The 23,071-nt window shown below is 41.6% G+C and overlaps 1 protein-coding gene and 1 long non-coding RNA gene across 2 annotated transcripts in view; both read left to right on the top strand.

The window, feature by feature from the left end:
• The window catches only part of gsk3ba (glycogen synthase kinase 3 beta, genome duplicate a), a 107,245-nt gene that overhangs the window by 68,723 nt on the left and 15,451 nt on the right, over positions 1 to 23,071 (top strand). The window contains 7 exon segments of the mRNA XM_034185767.1: positions 790 to 873; positions 12,201 to 12,311; positions 12,670 to 12,800; positions 13,223 to 13,329; positions 14,549 to 14,610; positions 14,613 to 14,648; positions 14,841 to 14,936. Of these exon segments, the coding sequence (XP_034041658.1) occupies positions 790 to 873; positions 12,201 to 12,311; positions 12,670 to 12,800; positions 13,223 to 13,329; positions 14,549 to 14,610; positions 14,613 to 14,648; positions 14,841 to 14,936 (627 nt within the window).
• Positions 2,019 to 7,608, top strand: LOC117524052. The gene is made up of 3 exons (XR_004564691.1): positions 2,019 to 2,029; positions 3,505 to 3,515; positions 7,464 to 7,608. It is a non-coding gene; the product is annotated as an uncharacterized LOC117524052 (long non-coding RNA).

Genomic DNA, 23,071 nt, shown 5'->3' with positions numbered 1-23,071 from the left:
TGTGGTACTCGACTGTGAAAATGGGCACAATAGTTGGGCCTCTTTGAAATTCTTCTTCCTTTTGGAAATTGAACTTCAGGTGTAAGAAACAGTTCAGGTGGCGTGTCACAGCCTTCAAGATTAAAGTCATAGTAGAACACAACACGTAGTTGGATTAAAGTTTATAGCTGGCTGTACGTTTCCTAACAGTCTTATCTTTAGTGAATATCAGTTTCCAAGAGTTTGTACCAAACACCCTGCCTGAGTGTTGCTTGGCTTGGGAGAAGGTCGGGGGGGGGGTGTTCCTGAGTCACCTGAGTATATTTGCCAACATGCAAGAATGTTCAGACACAAACCTCACGAGTAGACGGCCGACACACTGTGTTCTGTTTATGTGGCTTCCCAATGTGACTCTACAGAAGATTGTTTTTGTGGTTAGCGATTTGTTAAAAGAATGGAAGGTTTCTGTATTATTGCACAAGGCTATTAAAAACACACACACACACACACACAACAAAAAAGCAGCATACATACTCATGTGACTGTTGTGCAGTGTTTAAACATACAGTCTCGGGGTTCCAGAATGTGGCTGACCACTGCTCCTGGTGGTTGGATTGTGTATCTAACTATAAAGAAGTTTGGTTAAATTGTTAAAGTTGTTTGTGTGTAAAGATGACAAATACTGTATCCTCTTACTCAGGCACTGCTGTCTCCTGAAGGCCTCCATACCCAGTTTTACAAGTAAATCCATAAAATAAAAAAGTCCTATGCTAAATGTAACATGGTTTTCTTGTCTTTTTTTTTTTCCAGAACCGTGAGCTGCAGATCATGAGGAAGTTGGATCACTGCAATATCGTCCGCCTGCGCTACTTCTTCTACTCCAGTGGCGATAAGGTCAGTAGTTGGTTGTTTTCTTAATTCATTTATCTGATTTTATGGCTATAGCTCAGGTGGTAAAGCCAGTTGTTCACTAACTGAAATGCACCATGCTGTCATGGGGTGTGGGGGGGACGTGTCAGGGAAATGGGTTTATCAGATGTTAAATACTGTGCTCATGAATGTTTATTAATAAATGTCTGACAGTCATTAATGAGCTGTAATCCGCGTCTTATTTGATTATCTCGTGCGTTATCGCTCTTTGAACCACCTGTGCTTGTCAGCTGCAGCGTCTCCCATCATACGGTACTTTTTCCTGCTTGCTTTACTAAATATAACTGTACATAATATAACTGCAGTACAGGGAGAAGTACTACTGGAGTGAAGTCCATCTCTGGCCTCGGCCCGGCTCTGCTGTCCGTGTCTTTCGGCTGTTGGAACTCCACTGGAGACTAAGAAGCCGCACTGTGTCACTCAGCTGGCTGACAGATAGGCAGAGGTCCGCCTGTCAAATATAGACACACACGATCTGGCACGTATGTCACCAGACTGTATCCGTGAGACTGCAGTTTGGAATGCTGCTCCGACGCACACGAGCCAAGGAAAACTGTTGACAGATCTTACAAAGAAAAAATGCTGAGAGATGGTAGCCGAGCAACTATTTGCTTTATCCAGAGGGCGTCAGTAAGTTATTGCCTTACCTTTGCTCTCCGTATGCGTGTCATATGCTCCGCCCCTTTACATTCACACCATGTGCTGATTGCCTTCTTGAAATCACAGTTAATTCTCCCTGACTTGACACAGAAATGATCTCTGCACCTTTCGGAATTGATTCTTGGAATTAGTTGTTTGTCTAAATGTACTGCGGAGGCAAAGCATTCTTGGTGGGTCAGTTTGCAAGTCACGCAACCTGGAGTGACTAACAAAGTCAATTATCAAGGGTGAATCCCAAATTTTAACCCTTTCCAGCTTTTCAGATGTGTCAATTTGCTGTTTTCCAGTTTTAGTCAACAAACAAAATGTTGAAACCTTGTTTACACTTCCAGATGTTGTCATTTCTCATTTTAAACACCTTTAAATTGTCAATAAAATGTCTCAAACTGGGCTAGTTGGGTTCACAATTAAAATGTTGTTGACCTGTGTTGAAATAATTAGAGTTTTAGTTTAAAGTGATGTTATGCTCCTTCAAATGAGTGTATAAAAACAGATATGAGCTGGTTTTAAATAGCTCTCATCTTTAAATTAGACATGAAGTGGTTTTAAATTGCTGTCAAAACCCAAATAAAGAGATGTGGGTTGTGGAATATTATTTGTTCAAAATATAGACATGTTTTAGAACACTTCATAGTCTAAAGAATTACTGAAATAATTGATGGACTCATTGTTAATGAAAATAATTGTTACTTGCACCCCCGGTGGAGAGTTGCAGCGTTTCAGGGCTGTGGAGAGAGGACGGATTCAATGAATGCCGGGTCAAGTGTGTGCATGAGTTCATGCTTAGGACAGCTGGGAGCTAAGCTACAGCTGATGCTAGCTGTTATCAGATGTACAGGTAGCCTTATGTAACTGTAGGTGCCTGACATGCACAACATGCACAGTGTGCTTATGCTTTGACCCTTTATTCACTGTTTTCTCCTGTTTAAACAGACCTCAGTAAGTAAATAACGGTTTGTTCCTCAAATTTTCAAAATACCTGGAAGTTAATGGAATTTATTTTTAGTCTGTGCATAATCACATGCTTGCTTTGCCACCATCTAGTGAGTCACTAGCTTTCTGATGGATGAACCTTTTGTTTTTTGTGGTTTTGTTTTTTTGTCATGCATCCACTGGTCTCTGGATAGTGTCTTCATATTGTTAGGGACACTCGTAGATGACTACAGACCCATTCTGATAGTGGCTTTGGATGACTTTGATTCAGTGAAATGACAAAGAAAGTGTTGTCATACAGATAAACCCTGTTTCACCGCAAAAGCTGTTTTAAACGTTTTTCATCATGTGGGGCCTCCTGAGTGAGGACCTGGCGCAGGTATTCCTAAAGGAGGTAAGTCAGATGACAGTAGCATAGCTGAATAGTCCTCTCATTTAATGGCATATAGCTGGAATTAGCTCAAGTATTATCCGTCAGGGCCTGTCTAAAGCCCCGGTCACACGGCACTAACGAAGGACACCGAAGCCAAAACGAAGCAAGAAATCTTGACTTACGTTGACTTTTGGAGACATCGTTTAACCGTTGTCCAGCTTCGTTTCTATAGCTGGCGCTTCCTCAGAATTTTTAAAACTGTTGAAAAATGTGAACGAATCCTGACCACAACCTCAATTTGTCCATTTTCTGTCTTGGCAGTTCCTCATTGTTTGTGTAGTTCCCGTACCGTCAGCGTTCCGTTTGTCATCCAACTTCGTTCAACCTCACAAGTCCGATGTCTTGCACGAACATTGACGATATCTGAACGGATCAAGAACTAAAGATCCAACGAGCTGAACGTGACTTGTCCATGTGCGAGACGAAAAGCAGCATTTTCATACAGAAACAATACCGGCAAGAACGTTTGATCAACTACTTTATCTATTTACGTATTTTGCAGCCGTCTCTGGCTGCAACGTGCATTTGCCCGCACACGTTGTTGTAGTGAAGACCAACCTGTTGTCAAGACAACACAAACGTGCTGCAGAAATGATCATAGCGTCGAGGTTGCCATTCGCTTCGTTTTTCTTTTGTTAGTTTTGGTTTCATTTCGGTCTTTTATGCACTCTGTGCTCACAGGCTTTTTAGTGATGGGAGGAATGCCGGCTCATTCTCGATGATTTGTGGCTTTGTGACTTTTTTCCTTCGTGTAGTTAACGTCAGGTTCCGTGTGACTGGGCCATTGGATGCTTAATGCCAAGGCTTGAAGAGCATCTGTCATTGTCATCTTGTGGGTTGAGGGGGCCAAACATGAGCTACAAACACAAAGCATGGTAACTTTACCACAGAACTTTGGCTGTAAATAAGTAAGACTGGAGCACAGAGGGAGATGAGCTCCACTCCTGCACCACATCCACCAACTTTAATAAATTGAGCCCTGCCCAGCAAGTATTGTGTCAAAACAGTTGGCAATTAAGTAGGGGTGTAACGATTCATCTATTACATTGATGTATCAATTTATATTCCTACGATCTAACTACATCGATCTGTGCTCGACAAGTTGGCCTTCCGGATGATATATAGCAAGCTGATATCGTTTATAAAAGGTAATAAATGGATTGTATTGATACTAGGAAATAACACATTGGATTTAAGCACAGCAGATTTTATATGGATGTGCTTTGTTAGCACTCCGAATGATAAAAACGTTAAACATTACTTGATTCAGTCTGCCCATCTGTGATGTCATGCGCGAGCAGACAAAACATAACATGGCAGGTGGCAGAGGAGAAGCCGGCGAGCCAAAAAAAAATTACCAAGCCACTGGAAGCATTTTGGCTTTTGCAAAGATGAAGATGTTCTAAATAAGTCACTCGCTTTTTGTAGAATATTTAAAGGTCAAGTAAAATACCACGGGAACACGACAAATCTCTGCAACCACCTACGAAGGCGCCACAGGATTCTACACAACGCTGAACAAGTAGCAATAATGACGGCTGTGACAATTACTTCTCATCACATTGATCTGGAGTGGAAAGTGAAGGAAGACCTTTGTTCTGAAAACCAGAGTTTTAAATGAGGCCCATACTGGTAAAAATATTGGAGCATTACTGCATGAAGTCTTCATGGAGTGGAAAAGGCATTTACCTTCAGATATTAATGGCACAAATTTAACTCCATAGCCTCTGACCTCAGCCAGCTGTGCTGCATTTCAGGATGTAATTCATAAAACATGGACGACATCTCATTTTGGGAGAAAAAAAAATGTTTTGGTTTGTTGTCTGTATTACATTTGGAAAGAGGTGTCATTTGATTTAAAACAGCGATTTGCTTTGAAGTTATTCATTCCGAGTGGACTCTATCTTTCTAACTTGACTTTGCAGAGAATGGCGCGGCATTTGGAATGGTACAAACAGAACAGAGGACGATTCTCATTTCTTGCCCACAGCAAGACAAGAGTCCCAGTTAGTGTCTTTAATCCACACAAAAGTGACTTATAATTGACATTTTTAAATGGCTTTGAAAGGGGTTAAGAAGCGGACTTGTCGCTTCTGAAAAGCAGCAAAGCAGAGAACCAGTGAAACAGCGGGTCGGAGCACTGCTTCTTTGCTTCAAGCACAGCCACTGCAGAAACGGTTGATTACAGACCCTGCAGCGGTTCTGTAATCAACGTAGAGGAATGATAGTTTTCCCAATAAACACCCTCAAAAACAGCCGCTCTGAAGGACCAGTTAAGGGAATCATTAAGCAAAAAGGCTATTGATGTCGGTGGATCGAATCATTTCTTAACGATTCTCAAAAAGAACCAGTTCTCAATACCCAACCCAAGTCAGTATGCTTCTGTATGATGTACAGTAATATTGAACTTTTGTCACTTCACTCTTATGCTGTCCAGATTGTGTTCTGGTAGGATTTACTATAACTATGGATTTTTTTCACATCTGTGGGATGATTTAGGAATGTTTTCATGCTAATGACAGGTAGCCTGGAATACAAATGCATTTTAAGAACCATCTTAGCGTCTGTCCAGGATTCATAATTCACATATTTTGTTGTTTAAGAATGCTAGAAATAATGGCAGTTTATTTATCTTTATTCCTGTATGTGTCGTGCCACAAACATACAAATCTGAGAGAATCAGACCACCTGAGCCTGTGGTCCAGGTGCGAGTGAATTTCTCAGCGTATCACACAGCCAACGCTATTTAGCCTTGTGTCGATAAGGAACCAATCAGATTCCTGCCTGACTAACCATCTTATCAGCAAGGAAGTGGCCTTGTAGTGAGGCAGGAAGTGAGTCATCCTTGTTGCTGGGCTAAAAATAGTTTTAGTGGCACCAGCAGGAGACTGAGCAGATTGTTCACTTCACAAATGTTATCAATGAGACTCACGCTGGAGACGGCCAGAGAGAGACGCGACGTGGTACGTAGTCTGGGTGATGCCAGTTGCAGATAAGATGAAAGTGCTTGTTATGCACGTGCCTCTGTGCATGTGCCCGTGTGTAGGCACCGGACTTCATTTCAATCGTCATGTGCGTCTTCTAATGAAGCTGTGAAAGGAAGAGGGCAGCTCGTACAACCCCTGGCAAAAATGATAAAATCACCACACTTGTAGGATGTTCATCCAGCTTTCTTACATTGTAGGAAGTGAACAAATCACAGATATGACACAAGAGGTTTTTTGTTTTTGTTCACCAGCTGAAAATTCCTGTACAGTAAAAATGTAGATGAGTGTGTGCATGTGTGAGTAAAAAATTGATGTCTTCAATTTGCTGTTTTTAGTAATTAGTTCATATCTCTAACCTTTATGGTTGCAGAAACTTTTTAAATTTTGGCTGTAACTTTATTTTCTCTCAAGTTCTGGTCTTTCAAAGTATACATGTCCAAAACGTTAAAAATACAAGAAAATTACCACTGTCAGTAATAGCCATATTTCCAAGTTAAAATAAGTTCAAGTTTCTTAGTAAAACTTATCTAGATTATTTATGTCATTTACTGGATGACTAATGTTGATGTAGAAGCTGAAATTTTCACTAAAAATTTGAGTCTTAGTGAAATATTCTCCTCTGGTGCCAAAATGTTCTACCCATAAGGGACAAATATGAGAGCTAAATGTTATTCTTTTGTATGAATAACAACAAATTATGTTTTTATTTTAAGTATTAACCCATAGTTTCAAGAAAATATTAATACATGGCCCAAAGTGATAACTCTTGTACTGTATTCCAGCAATTTCTGCATCTTTTGTTGGAGTTCGGATAATTATATTAAGTCAATAGGCTGCAAAAAATTAAAACAATGTCTAGACTGTCAGAAATAGTTCAGAACTATATAATGTCACAAATGTCTTGATATATTAGAGAAATAAATCAATAAAATCAGGAAAGATTGATACAGGATACTTTAAGATTAGACAAAATATTTTAGACACATTCCTTGTGGGTCTTATTCAAAATTAACAGCCAATAATTTTCCAAGTGCATAATATGTATATTATGAAGTGAGTGGATATTTTTATTACCTTGCCTTAGCAGAAATATTTACAGTGTTATCGTACTGAGGACTTAAACCTGCATTTCGGAGTGGACACTTTTGGACGGAATGATGTTCACATGCTTCTCAATACCAAGTTTCAGAAGATAGTTCCGATATATTTTGCCCTAAGGTGACAAACATAGATGCACTTTATTAAAAGTGTATCTGATTCACAAAGATGTATTTCTTGTTAGAGCAACAGATGGAAAAGTCGGAGTGGACATTTTGGACAGAAACTTACTCATGCGGCTTCAATTCTACCCTGTGCGGAAAAAATCCTGGATATAGCCACTATTGCATCATTTAGTAAAAGTACATATTCTAATGTATTTTACCAGTGAATATTTTTGTGGTGAATATTCTGCCTTGGAAATTATTCAACTTGGAAAACTGAATTTTTCAAATGGGAAAGTTATTTCTGTCCAAAATTCAACTGCTTGATATATTTTCAAGATAAACAAATAGTTTTTGTTTATTTTTTTATTTACAGGTACTTCATTCTATCATGTATTTATCCATATATGACATTTTACCTAATATGTTTAGATACTGGAAATATAAGGCCAATTTTGGTGCAACCCCAGCGCTCTACGATACCGTGAAAATGCCCTTATGCAGGATGTCATGACACAACTCCACATTATATGGAGAGATGGGCAGGGGTGGGGTTTGAACCAGGAACCTTCTGCACAAAAATCAAGCGCACTAACTACTTGACCACCAACCACCCCTGCGAGATCAGTGAAAACAAAACAGCGACAACAACAAAAAATGTTTTTTTCTATATAACATCCCACAGAAGTGTCTTCCATCTGCTGGATATGGGATTTTGGGAAAATCAGGAACAGCTGTAGTTAAACTGGCATCTAATTTGTCTGTCACTTGTTGCACCTTGTGGTTGTGGGTGTGGGATTGGATAGTTCACACCCTAATGCTGCGTTTACACATAATGACAAGTCACGAATGTGTCTAAGTATACATTCTTGGCAGCTGATCACGAATGTGATGATTTGAGGCGGAGGCGTCAGGTCTCCTCAGGAACTACTGCAACCTGTTACCACGCGTTACGATTAATGGCACATGTTGCTGGTGAATTATCAGGAACCATTATGCACAGTGAAGAATAATGTTCTGCGCTGTTGCGCACTGTTCCATGCTATTGTGCGTGACAGCGCATCGTTATGTTTTGTCACATTGTGAATGAGGCGAATTGTCTCCACACACACACACCCATATTCATCCTACCATCAGTTGCTGAACATTTCAGATCACTCCAGTTTGCTTCTCAAAATCTAGATTAATCCACACCAGAAGAACTTTGTGACTGCATGCTTAGTTGGGCTCTGTGGAGTGGCACAGAGACGAGGAGGAGACGGAGAGAGCCAGATGTGTGGCTCCATGCGATTGTCATCTCATGCGTTTTCCCAAACATCAGGCACAGCAGCAGGTGGAACACCTGCAGGAGTTTGCTGATGAGCATTGGAATGAAACTTTTAGCCGATTTGGTGTCACTGTCGTTCTTCAGCATACTGCAGCAATGAAACTGAATGTGGTGCAGCAGGGTTTAATTGTGCACACGTCAGAGAAGAACGCTGTCACGCTCTATAAAGAATCACCACTAATCAAGATGGATCAACACACTCAGTTGCGACCTCCACGACATGAGGCGAAATGAGGGTGGTGCATGACATTCATGGAAGATTTTTTTTGACAGCCAAAAACATGCTCCACCAAAATCACGAATATCATGCACCAACACACATTATTAAGAAACCTATTCAGATGTGTTAAGTCACATTAAGAATGTCACGAATGTGCCAAGAATGATGCAAATGTGACATTTGTAATGCTGGAAAATGGAAAATGGCAAGAAAAAGTAGGAGGAGGCGAGGATCTGGCTGATCCCCGCCTCCTCTGCTCGCATGGAAAAGGATGTAGGATTTTTATTTTATTTATTTATTTATTTATTTTTTTCTGTTTTAATTTTGTGTGCCAGTGAAAAATCACGCTTAACACTTGGGCTAAAACTATTTATGAATAGAGTTTATGCGGCAGAAAATAAATATGCATAAAAAATTGCAAGTTGCAAAGGTGGAGGCGGGAACCAGCCCATGTGAGCAAATCAGTAGCACTCAGTGCAACGAGCTCTCCATCCAATGAAATGGAGGAAGTCACTGCTGATTGCCTGCCTCCTTTTCCCTTGCAAGAAAACAGCTCCAAAACCAGGTCAGGCGGTGAAGTGTTGCAGAGACCTTGTGCTCCTCAGTGAGCGGAAAGGAGCTGGAAAAACCTGTTTTTTTTTTTTTGTTTTATAAATATACCGCATACAAATGAAATATGAATATTTGAATTAATGGCATATTGTTATCCAGATCAAGTACAGGAAAATAAGTTGAGGGGAAAAAATTTGGATTTATCTTGTATTGTGGATTTTTAAAATGAAAATGAAAAGTGTAAAAAAAAAAAATAATAATGCATATCAGCCTGCAGTTAAGTGAGTGCTTAGACTTTAATGACCTGTTGAATTTGACTAATTGGAAGGAAACATGGCTGCAATGAGAAAATTATTATTTGAAACATTGGAAAGCATGATGAAACTCTTCCAATAAGGAAATCTGATACAGAATGTGACAAAAGATGTTGATCATTCCTGGTCAGCTTTGGTGCAAGTATAAATAATAGTGTGCTTAAGAGCAGCGATCATGGAGTGTGGATGACTGTATGAAAGTGATATTTGCTGATGAATTATGAATCATTCCTCTCTCATTGGTGTCACTCACTGAGGTTTAATCTTCGAGTGCTGACGCAGACACAGTTGCAAAGTCGATGAATTTAAAACGCTGCTTGGGTGTTGATAGCGCTAGAGTTGTGGCACAGCCAGAGATCCGACACTGCTGGAGTTCTAACATTAGTGCTATGACGCTGCAGCAGTTCTGGATTAGAGGTTCTGTCAGAATTCTCATAGTGGTGATAGCACTAAAGTTCTAAAATATGAGTTCTAACATGGTTCAGATTTGAATGCCAGCACAGATCAGATCAGTTTTCACATCCTGGTAGAGATGATGTCTTGGCACCATGTCAGTCCCCACCCTTGTTTGTCTTTGTAAATTGTTAGACAGTAACTGGAGTTCCAGTGCTGCCACGACTACAAGTCAAGTCAATCAGTCCATTAGCACCTTTTGAAAGTAATTGCTACCAGGTGAAGTGGAGTTATCCCCTTTTCCAGCCTTCTCAGCACTGAAGCACCTATGTGTTGGATCATGGCCAGAGACATGTGCCATATTGAGGGGGAAAAAAAAAAAGTAAAAACTGACACTCCCTCAAAGTACAAGTGATGCTTCCGCATCATAAGTTCCAGTACTGCTGGAGTTTGGAGTCATTTTTTTTTTTGCTGGTGCTGTCCTCTAAGATGAAGCAGTAGGAAGTCATACGTCGATCCTCTAGTCTATCATTGCCAGTGCTTATCCTTGGATTCCATAGCGTGAAGTGGATGAGAGCCTGTCTCCCTCTGGGACACCATTCTGACGTAGATTCACTTCCCCAATGGATGTTGGTTCCCATTTACAGCTAGGCAGAGTGGGACATTGCAGATGTATTTATTTTTTCCAAGGACTCAGACAGCGTGATTTGGAATTGAACCCAGGTCCGCAAAATTCTTAACTGCTTATTCCACTGAGCTGTGGAATAAGCTTCCATACATAAAAAAAAAAAAAAAAAATCCTTGCTGGGGTTGGGGGTCATTCACTTCATGCTCTTAATTGAAGTGTGTTAGGGGAGTATTTAGCAAATGGGATTAAATTATCATATTGATAAACTGCATTTGTTTATGCACCATTATTCACTATATATGGTGTGTTATTTAAAGAAAATCACATGTCTGTGGTAGATTTTGAAAATCCACCAGTAGATCTGTGCATAAGAGTTTCTGCTCTATAGAATATGAGGCAGTGAAGAAATGCCCACATTGTAGCCAGTGACTGAGCACATTTTGTGCTTTCAGAGGTTAATTATTCAGGCACCTTTGACAGCATGAATGCTGCTGATGAGGCCAAAAACAAAGTACTTCATTTTAGTTCTTTATGTCTGTCAGGAAAGCCCATAAGCCATAGTTTTAAACAGCTGATTGCATTTGTCCAGCCATCGCATACAATTCATAAAGGAGAAACGGGGTAACTGTCAGCCCTGTCGTTTTTGTTTTTTCCTTCGATGAAGTCTTTACAAAGTTTTAAGAAAACCTGCAGTGAGAGGACTAGGCCTATTGTGAGCATTACTGTATCCAACTTACACAATTATGGACAAGACTGATTTTTTTTTTTTTTTTTTTTTGACCGTGATAATTCCTATTGTGTTTACATACGCAGTTTCAAAGCTGCACTGCTGCTTCTGTTTACGTGCATTTTTATTAACAGACCCTGAGAAGCAATTTCATGTTGTATATTTGTTTTATTTATTGAGGATATTTTAAACAATTAAAAAAATATCATATTCCAAATCCAATGTCTTAATGTTCAAAAGGGTTAAAAGCTTATTCCTCATTGACAGGGTGTACTTGCATTACCGAAAACTGCCTAAAATGAAGTAGTTTTTTCAAAATTATTTCTCATACAATATATTGTCCAACAGAAACGGTTACTTGTGATTTGAAGGCTTGACTCATTAGTCTAGAACAATGGTTTTACATGAACCACCCGATGACTGTGATGGCTCATTGTGGTCAGAGTCACAGGAAAAGTCAACTCTAGAATAATGTCAGATTGGGCGGAGAAGTCTCAGATCCGGCATCCTTTCAGTGTCTTCATGCTCCAGATTAGAACACACACACACCCTTGCTTTCCAGCACGGGAAATGATGTCATTGTCTGCCGCCAACATGTTGAGCGTGCGGGTCATCCCGACGTGCAGTTGTGCATTTCCTGACCTCAGGGAAGAACCTTATACAATAAATCCCCCTTTTAAAAATGTTGGTTACAAACAAAGAAAGACACGTCTGCTAAGAAATTGTACACAGAGGAGAAAAGACTGAAAGAAATCTTTCTGTGAAACAGTTTGGTGTGAGTGTGTCTGTCTTTATAAGGCTGTGGATTCCAGGGATTTTTCCATACAATCTTGTTTAATATTGACATATTCTAATGTAATTGCAATGCGTCCAGACATGTTTGTGACCCTTGTTGTTTTTGCTTTTATCCCACAGAAAGATGAAGTATATCTGAATTTGGTTCTGGACTATGTTCCCGAGACGGTTTACAGAGTGGCCAGACACTACAGCCGAGCCAAACAGACTTTGCCCATGGTGTATGTCAAGGTGTGTGCATGCTTTCTTCCTTTTTTTTTTTTTTTTTTACATGGCGTCTTTGTGTTTTTAGTCCTTGTCAGCTGTGTGTTTTTGAACGGAGGGCAGATACATGACATATGAGTGGATATTTGGACGTTTCAGGCTAATTACATACGAACATTCTTTGAGAAATGATCATTAAATCATCAGTTTTTTTTTTTTTCACTTTGCTTTCACTGAAGCCAAAACATGTTTTTAAATCCCTGCAGTCATATACACACACAAGTGACACAAAAATCAGAGGAAGTACAGAGTTTGGTGCTTGCTGAAGTTTTAAATATGTTCATAAATTGCCGTTTCCTCATTTTGCATCTGTTTCTGTTTGTAGTTGTACATGTACCAGCTGTTCAGAAGTCTGGCCTACATCCACTCATTTGGGATCTGCCATCGGGACATCAAGCCCCAAAATCTGTTGCTGGATCCAGAGACAGCTGTGCTCAAACTCTGCGACTTTGGCAGGTGAGATGCTGAAACCAGGTCAGGTCAAACCACTCAACAGCTGTCAGGTTTTCCCTGGATTATACCCAGCTTGTTCCATGTTTACTTTGTGGATTTTTTTTTTTTTTTTACAATCCTACAAAACTCTAAGAGATGCTCTGAGCAGGAATAATTTGGATAAAGTGTACTATGATTAAACTAATTTAATCGGATGCCGTGACATAACTGCATATCCACAAACCTTTTAAAGTTAATTTGCACCTAGCAGCAGGAGTTTTTGTATACTTGTTGAAAGGAGGAAGCAGGTAGCAGTTCTGTGTTTTGCTTAAGGTCACATTCAAAAGGTTAGACTCGCACAGGCCATGAGGTTCATATTTCTTACTTTTTTTTTCTGAGAATGCGTGGCTGTGATGATTATGATTGTCTTCTGATCTTCTGTTCAGTGCTAAGCAGCTGGTCCGCGGGGAACCCAATGTGTCCTACATCTGCTCTCGCTACTATCGAGCCCCCGAGCTCATCTTTGGTGCCACTGACTACACTTCCAGTATAGGTAGGCCACAGTCAGCTTCACTTTAAAGAAAACACTTGAAAATTAAGAAAAACCATCAGCATATCTTTGTGTGCTGCATCATTATGTGTGGATTTTGGTATTGAATTGTTGATTCAAATTTCAGTTTACTTTCAGAGCAGTTGGCACAATTATTTTGCCAACAGACTTCGGTAAAAAGATGCTTTGATAAATGATCTATGAACCAGCTGTATTATATCATCCAGATTTTAAATTTAAAAGTGTAACTTGTTCAAATCAGATTAAATTTATTAATTTGTATAGCGCCAGTTCATGACAAAATCACTTCAAGGTGCTTCACACAGCACAGAAAACACAAAGAATTAAAAGATGAAAACATGATAAAAAGCAACCGATAAAAAAATAGAGGAAAAAAGGGTGTGTCTTGAGTTTAGATTTAAGTCTCAACAGTGTCCGACTGCCTTATGTGTAGCGGGAGATCGTTCCACAGGGCAGGGGCACGATAAGAAAGGCTCTGTGACCGGCCGACTTTTTTATTCCACCCTGGGAACACAAAGTCTCATACCCTAGCGAATACAGGGCTCGAGCCGGTACGTAGGGCTTAACCAGGTCCACCATGTCGGTAGGTGCCAGTCCGTGACAGAACCTTAAAATCCGACCCTCGCAGAGACAGGTAGCCAGTGAAGAGATGCCAAAATGGGCGTATATGAATCAAACCTTCTGCTTCATGTCAAAAGTCTGACAGCAACATTTTGAATCAGTTGAAGATCCCTAGTGCTGGATTGCGGCAAACCAGAAAATAAACGCATTGCAATAATCCAGTCATTCCAACTAACTCGGTTAGTTGAAAGACTGCCTATTGCAAATAAAGCCACGTGGGTACCCATCACATAGTTTTCTTTAAACACTGCTTTTACACACTGCAAATGCTGGATTCTGCTGGTTTCACTGTAACTACAGCCCACTACACGTTATTGTTTTTAGCTGGATAAATGTAAATTTATGTTGTGATATGGAAATATTTGTACAAGATGCCTTCATGCCACAGTAACTGTGTAATAGCTTTTAGTCTCACCTATTTTAAGGAGGCACCAATGAAAATTTGGTTTGCAAATTTCCAGTGTGACTCATTTTCTGAAAAAGACTTTTGAAACCCATCATGAAAACTGCAGCGTGTAATTAAACTGGATTCTCTTTGCTTCAGTCTGAGTTTATTTTTCGATGCTCTTTTCTCCCTCAGATGTGTGGTCAGCTGGCTGTGTGCTGGCGGAGCTGTTACTAGGACAACCGATCTTCCCCCGGTGGACAGCGGCGTGGATCAATTGGTTGAAATTATTAAGGTAACGACTGTTTCATATATGATCCTCTTGTTGGTTTGTTTCATCAAAAGTGTCAAAGCAATTCATATTAAAGCGTGTTGCGACGCTTCAGCTTCACTACTCGCATCAGTCTCGTTGCCTTCGTTAATTCGGCTCTTGTTCTTCCTTCTTTCCAACACTGTTTTATGCTGTAATCTGTCCTCCGTTTTCCAGGTTCTTGGTACACCGACCCGAGAACAGATTCGTGAGATGAACCCAAACTACACAGAGTTCAAATTCCCCCAGATTAAGGCCCATCCTTGGACTAAGGTGAGTCAACAGGTACAGGAGCGCTTTTTCTTTATAATTCTTTGCTGTTGTATTTCAGTGATTGTATTTTACCTGCTTTTCCACAGCTGTCCAACTTCACTTTCACCTTGTAACAAAGTAAAATACATTTCGGGTGGTCATTTTCAAAAGTTAAAAAAAAAAAAAAAAAACTGAAAAGAAGGTGTTTAAAGCACTTTTTCCAACATTTTGTGGATGCACTTCATTTTGCTACACCATTAAAGTGTATTTGTCAGAGCTGCCATACATATTTGCATAACCAGTGTGCGTTTCACACTTCTTTCAATTATGAAGAAGCGTCCTGAATGCTAAGCTCTGATTGATTAGTTTTCCTCAAACTAGACTTTATCAATACTCTTTAAGTCATTTATCTGAAATAGATTATTTCACTTCCACTAGAGGATCTCCTCAATCCCATCATCACGTCTTCCGAAGAGGAAGCAGAGACTAGGGACTCAGAGGCGGACTCATCCATCACCCAGGTTGAATGTCACCGAGGGTGTCAGAAAGCTCCTTGGTGGCAAGGCTCCTGGGTGGACGAAATCCGTCCTGAGTACCTTAAGTCTCTGGATGTTGTGGGACTGTCCTGGTTGACAAGTCTCTGCAACATCGCGTGGCTGGTCGGGACTGTACCCCTGGATTGGCAGACCGGGGTGGTGGTCCCTCTGTTTAAGAAGGGGACCGGAGGGTGTGTTCCAACTATAGGGGGATCACACTTCCTCAGCCTCCCCGGTAAGGTCTATTCCAGAGGTACTGGAGAGGAGAATTTGACCGATAGTCGAACCTCGGATTCAGGAGGAGCAGTGTGGTTTTCGTCCTCCTGTCGCGGCACACTGGACCAGCTCTACAACGCTCCACGGGTGCTCGAGGGTTCATGGGAGTTCGCCCAACCAGTCCACATGTGCTTTGTGGATCTGGAGAAGGCGTTTTGACTGTGTCCCTCGAGGCTCCCTGTGGGGTGTGCTCCGTGAGTACGGGGTCCGGGGGGGCCCTTTGCTAAGGGCTATCTGGTCCCTGTACGACCACAGCAGGAGCTTGGTTTGCATTGCTGGTAGCAAGTCAAACATGTTTCCAGTGCATGTTGGCCTCCACCAGGGCTGCCTTTGTCACCAGTTCTGTCATTACCTTTATGGACAGAATTTCTAGGCGCAGCCAGGTGTGGAGGGGGTTCGGTTTGGGAACCACAGAATCTCATCTCTGCTGTTTGCAGATGATGTGGTTCTGTTGGCTTCGTCAAACCAGGACCTTCAGCGTGCACTGGGGCGGTTTGCAGCCGAGTGTGGAGCGTCCAGGATGAAGGTCAGCACCTCCAAATCCGAGACCATGGTTCTCGACCGGAAAAAGGTGCCTTGCCCTCTTCAGGTTGGTGGGGTGTTCTTGCCTCAGGTGGAGGAGTTTAAGTATCTCGGGGTCTTGTTCACGAGTGAGGGATGGATGGAGCGTGAGATCGATAGACAGATCGGTGCAGCGTCTGCAGTGATGCGGTCGCTGTATCAGACCGTCGTGGTGAAGAGAGAGCTGAGTAGGGGGGCAAAGCTCTTGATTTACCGATCGATCTACGTTCCGACCCTCACCTATGGTCATGAGATTTGGCTCATGACCGTAAGGACAAGCTCGTGAGTACAAGCAGCCGAGATGAGTTTCCTCCACAGGGTGGCTGGGTGCTCCCTTAGAGATAGGGTGAGGAGCTCGGTCACTCGGGAGGAGCTCGGAGTTGAGCCGCTGCTCCTCCATGTCGAAAGGAGCCAGCTGAGGTGGCTCGGGCATCTTTTCCGGATGCCCCCTAAACGCCTTGCTGGAGAGGTGTTCCGGGCACGTCCCATCGGGGGAGGCCCCGGGGAAGACCCAGATCACGCTGGAGGGACTACGTCTCTCAGCTGGCTTGGGAACACCTCGGGGTTCCCCCGGAGGAGCTGGGGGAGGTGTGTGTGGATCAGGAGGTCTGGGTGGCTTTGCTTGAGCTGCTGCCCCCGCGACCCGACCTAGGATAAGCGGAAGAAAATGGATGGATGGAGATTATTTCACATGTGGTAAAGCAAGATAATCAAGATATGTAGTACTTATTGGATCCTGGAGCAGGTTTGATGTTTGAACAATACTGATGTGTACACGTCATGTTCTGATCAAGGCTTCGGTTTTCCACAGTATTTAAACGCAAGCTTTTAGGATGAATGAAGCTGAATTAGTTTCCTTTCAGAAAATATGGCATTATTTTTGCATTATTTGCAATTGGTTCTTTTTGCTTTGCATGTGGCCATGTCTATTTTTGTCGATGTTCCTGCAGAGTTAAGCCCCTTTCACACCGGGGTTGCTCCCAGTTACACCCTGCGTCATTATGACACTGCCGCGTGGAAGCAACTCAGTGCCGAGACAATGCAGCTCGGCGCCACAACAGCGCAAGGGGCGCAAAGAAGGAAGCAAGTCGGGCGCTGAAAAATTAAACCTGTTTAATTTTTTTGGCATCCTGTGCTCAACGCATCTCAGCCATCTTCCTGTCGCTTTAATACTAACACTGCAACATGTGTTTGAAGATTTGGTATACCTGCATTACTCCCACCAGCTGGCCAGGAGTGTGTAACAACAAACTGTCAAAGCAAAAAGGAAAAGTCATGCATTGAAAATGTTATTTATATATAAAACTACAAACATATTACTGTCAAAATATACTTAAACTACAAAAAGTAAAAGCACTCGTGGAATGGCCCATTTCAGAATGTGTATTACATTATTGGATTGCACTATATTTGTTGTTGCACTTTATCTTATCAAATGATGTTTTGGCATCAGAGAGACTGAGCAATGTTAATGCCATTCTAATAAATCTAACAAATCCAAATCTAATCATGTTCCATATTTATCACTTTAGGTATAAATTCTTTGTGTTGGTTACAAACCACTCTGGATTTGAATTCAGCAGAATGCACCTCTGAGCATGTAGAGTTTCAATATTTCATGGGGTGGACGGCCTTTCGTGGTTTTGGGCCTTTGGCCTTAACATTAAGCTGCATCACAGCTGTCCTGCCTGCGTGCCACATTCATTTATTTGCCTTACTTGAAATACTGAAGAGTAAATTAATGTATTGAATATAAATTGGACATTCTCTAACCAGTTACTGGTAAACCATGCTTTGACTTGTATTACTGTAAAACATTTTTAACTGAATTTGTAATGTAAAATGGTTTAAAACAGGGGTTTTCAAAGTGTGGGAGAGTGAGCCCCCCCCCCCCCCCCCCCCTCAGAGAACAGATTAATAGCTGTTCCCCCCCCCCCCTCCAACACACATACACATTTCAATATCTTTGTGTTTCTTTTTATTCTTTTACACATCTTAAACATATTTATGTTGAGAAACTGTCTATGCATTTAACACATTTTACAGCTTTTACGCATTTTAAATGTTTCTAAAAAAACTTTCTGTTCTTCTATTTTTACCTTTTGTCATATTTTAAACCTCTTTTTTAATATTTAAACATCGCTATGTGTTTTTAAATGATTTGAACGTAACTAACACATTTCAATATAAATAATGTTAATAAAACTTTTATACATATTTAGTCTCTCATCTAGTCTCACCTCTTGTTTAGTGTGAGTCTGAGTCTTTGATGTGCACAGACGGCTGATGCGGGTATGCACTGTGGAGAGGAGCAAACAAAGATTGTCCTCTACTTTCTCCTTTTTTTGGTTGCCCCAAACTCTGTCTTCACTGGTAGATTTAGACACTCAAAATTGATCTATTTTGCTCCTGGCATGTTAGCTAACATTGTTTTCTTTTTCCTTTTTCCCCCTTCTTTTTTTGTTGGTTAACAGCGTTTGCAGTTATTTATTTATTTTTTTGTCCCCTCCCCCAGTGTTTTAAACCAGTGGTTTTCAACCACTGGTTTAAAACAAAACAGAAGGCACCACTGTGGGAGGTGGTGGCTTGTGATCAGAGGATCCTCAGTTGAGTTAAGCATGGTTTACACATAAACGGTTTTGTCGGTGGGTAGTACGTAGACTGAAGTTCGCGGCGGTTTTCACAGTGGAAAGGGGCGGAGCATTTCGCCTGCGTTTTGACCATCGTATTAGCCGCAAATACGCGGATAAAACGCCGCTAAATCTGCCGAATAAAGCGGCGTTTTGACGCCGTAGCATCCGGCACACGTCAGGCAATGGAGGTTAATACCCAGTTCTATCCTTTATAATCGCAGGTTAAGATGCGCGTGAGAACGGCGGTGTTCTGCTGCCGCCGATAATGCCCTGTGTACCGCTGGATTTATCCAGGCAAATCCTGCGTTACTCCAGGAACTTTTGCATATAGGCACTGCCCCCAGAGTATAATAGGCTGAAGCAGCAGGAATACATGCCTCTGTCACTGCAGGGGGTGGGAGATCATACTCAGCCTTTTCTTCTCCTTTTCCCCTCCTCAACATGTTGCTCGTCTCCACCACAGGGCTACCCTCTGCTTCTGAACCAGACCTCTTGGTAAGTCCTTGTCGCTGCCAATTTTCTTTTAGGAGGCATACTGGAGCTTCTCTGCAAAAATATCTGGAGCTGGCCGCGAGTGAGAGGCCTGCATGCAGCGCGCTAGCGTTTTTATATTGACCGCCGCCTATCGGCCGTTTGGAATGCCGTTAACCGAGAGGTGGCGTTTAGAACAGCGTACTGTCCGCTAGCACTGCCGTTTTGTCTGCCTCTGTCACCGGTTAAAACGCCCTTGAGGACGCCGATGTGGGCTCTGTCGCCGTTTTACACGCTGTTGATTAGGGATACAACGCCGGCCACCAATTACGGCGGTGTGAACTGCAGCACTACAGGAAGGGGCAGGATGAAACGGCGATTAAAAAGTATCAAACGCCGTTGTTCGCGTTGTCTCCGTCGTCACGCGAATTCTCTGGGAGCGTTCCCGGAATTATTCAACATGTTGAATAATTTTTTCGACGATTCCCGGTAAAGCCGGAACTAAGCCACACCCCCTAGTGCCGGTGTTAACAACGGCGTGTGATCCTTAAGACGGCCAAAAACTCTTCCGGGACGCTTCCGGGAGCTCTTACCATCTATGTGTAAACGGGGCTTTACTTGTTGGACAGTAAAACCATTGAGGTCCCTTGAGCGAGGTCCTCCAAATTTCTCCCAATTTTCATTTGAGTGCCTTGCATGGCAACATGCTGACACTGATGTACGAGCGCCTGGGTGAATGTAAGGCATCGCTTTAAAGCGTTTTTAACATCTGCATGAAGTTGGCCATAGAAATGCAGTTCATTTACCACTACAATTTAAATTATTAGTATTAAAATGTCTCCGTTCCCACTGCCCCCTAGTTGTTGTGAAAAATTTTGATGACTTAGTCACATCTGACCTGCTGGTTCTTGAAAGTTTAGGTTTTATAAGGCATTAGACTGAACAGTTTGAGTGTTCCTGATGTGTTTCTAACATAAACACATTCATCATGTTTGTGCTCTTTGAAAGCAGTGAAGTGCCACAAAATGATGCCTTCATGTTTTCCTGTAAAAGACAGACATATGAGGTCTGTATTTAACTGCATCATAAACTCCTTGAGAAGTCGAACACAGAAGCAAAACAGTTTAATAATTAAAATCATTTATGTTCCAAATTGATACAGATCACGGTCACATTCCCAGTTATACAAACATTCTCTTGAGTATTTCTTTTTTATATATATATACTCAACAAAAATATAAACGCAACACTTTTGGTTTTGCTCCCATTTTGTATGAGATGAACTCAAAGATCTAAAACTTTTTCCACATACACAATATCACCATTTCCCTCAAATATTGTTCACAAACCAGTCGGAATCTGTGATAGTGAGCACTTCTCCTTTTGCTGAGATAATCCATCCCACCTCACAGGTGTGCCATATCAAGATGCTGATTAGACACCATGATTAGTGCACAGGTGTGCCTTAGACTGCCCACAATAAAAGGCCACTCTGAAAGGTGCAGTTTTGTTTTATTGGGGGGGGGGGATACCAGTCAGTATCTGGTGGGACCACCATTTGCCTCATGCAGTGCAACACATCTCCTTTGCATCATCCGTGAAGAGAACACCTCTCCAACGTGCCAAACGCCAGCGAATGTGAGCATTTGCCCACTCAAGTCGGTTACGACGACGAACTGGAGTCAGGTCGAGACCCCGATGAGGACGACGAGCATGCAGATGAGCTTCCCTGAGACGGTTTCTGACAGTTTGTGCAGAAATTCTTTGGTTATGCAAACCGATTGTTTCAGCAGCTGTCCGAGTGGCTGGTCTCAGATGATCTTGGAGGTGAACATGCTGGATGTGGAGGTCCTGGGCTGGTGTGGTTACACGTGGTCTGCGGTTGTGAGGCTGGTTGGATGTACTGCCAAATTCTCTGAAACGCCTTTGGAGACAGCTTATGGTAGAGAAATGAACATTCAATACACGAGCAACAGCTCTGGTTGACATTCCTGCTGTCAGCATGCCAATTGCACGCTCCCTCAAATCTTGCAACATCTGTGGCATTGTGCTGTGTGATAAAACTGCACCTTTCAGAGTGGCCTTTTATTGTGGGCAGTCTAAGGCACACCTGTGCACTAATCATGGTGTCTAATCAGCATCTTGATATGGCACACCTGTGAGGTGGGATGGATTATCTCAGCAAAGGAGAAGTGCTCACTATCACAGATTTCGACTGGTTTGTGAACAATATTTGAGGGAAACGGTGATATTGTGTATGTGGAAAAAGTTTTAGATCTTTGAGTTCATCTCATACAAAATGGGATCAAAACCAAAAGTGTTGCGTTTATATTTTGTTGAGTATATATTACATCTTGTTAAATGCCTTTTTGCATGTTTGAACAGTCTTGAAAATCAGTGCCACGTGTCACATTTGCATTAACTTTGTAATTGTGTGTTTAAAAGCTTTTCCTGTTTCATTTTCAGCTGGACTGACCAGATCCTGCAGCCTCTGAGCTTCTACATTCTTTTCAAAGCAAGCTGATTTGTAGCTTTCTGTCCTTAAACATCTGACCTGTTGTAAATGGAACCACTAATATTGGCTTTACACAAGCATTTCTGGCTGTTTTATTGACTTTTAACAGCATGTTTTTAAGGCTGTTAATACATTTGAGGGTTTGTGTGTTGAAGATGTTGAACCTGGATCAGTCTCTTAAAAGTCTAAAATGTACACACACTTAAAAACGGAGCAAAGACTCCATCACACTCAGCTTATAATGCTGTGCTTTATAGCCAAGCTGACGGGTGGCTATGGACAGTACAGTCACTACTCCACTTCTACCTTTCCGCTTCTCATCTTGCTGCATCTGTTACATCATGGGCCACACAGAAACAGATGTGATTGATGAAGGAAAGTCACTCTTTTTTTCCAACAGTCCCACCATTTAAGCTCTTTGTTGAGCTCTGCATCCTGTTGTTAATACTGTTGCAGCAATAACAAGAGCAAGATGAACTTTCTGACGTCCTTCAATCTGGATCCGGATCACCTCCAAAATTCAGTGGCGTCCTTCATGCCCTAATATCAATCTGTGGTGCAAATTTGGTGAGAATCCGTGAAGTAGTTTTGATGTAATCCTTCAAAGCCTATATAAAGTGAAATCTTTATCCAGAATCCGGATCCAGGTCACCTCCAAAATTTAACAGAATCTTCCGTGGCATAATAGCTATCTGTGGAGAAACTTTCCTCAAAATCTGTGCAGGAGTTTTCACGTAATCCTGGTAAAAGACAGACAAATAAATAAACACAGATATAAAAATAATTTATTTAGCACCATACATAAAAAGTCTTATCAGTCTGATTCTTTATCAAATCCCTTATTGATTCCTCAGTCAATTTCCTATATGGTAAAATATCAGCCTACAGATGTTTTCGACATCAATGCAGTCATTTCCCTTGTTGCTAGATGCAGATTTTTGGTGTTATGATGCCAGATGGGTCATCAAGACCTGCACATTTTTGCAATGCAAAGTGTCAGAATGCCAGCATTCATTTCCAGTACAATGAAAAATTTTAAACCGCTTCTGAACTGGCATAGTTTTTGAATTCTCATCACCACTGAAGACTTAATTTGTTTAAGTGACAGGCCTGAAAACAAATCCTTGCAGTAATCAGTTCTGGTAGACACAAAAACATGAATCA

Source organism: Thalassophryne amazonica, chromosome 14 (genome assembly GCF_902500255.1).
Source record: "Thalassophryne amazonica chromosome 14, fThaAma1.1, whole genome shotgun sequence".
NCBI lineage: Eukaryota > Metazoa > Chordata > Actinopteri > Batrachoidiformes > Batrachoididae > Thalassophryne > Thalassophryne amazonica.
Note: the sequence above shows the minus strand (reverse complement) of the source record. Positions and strands in the feature narration are given on the sequence as shown.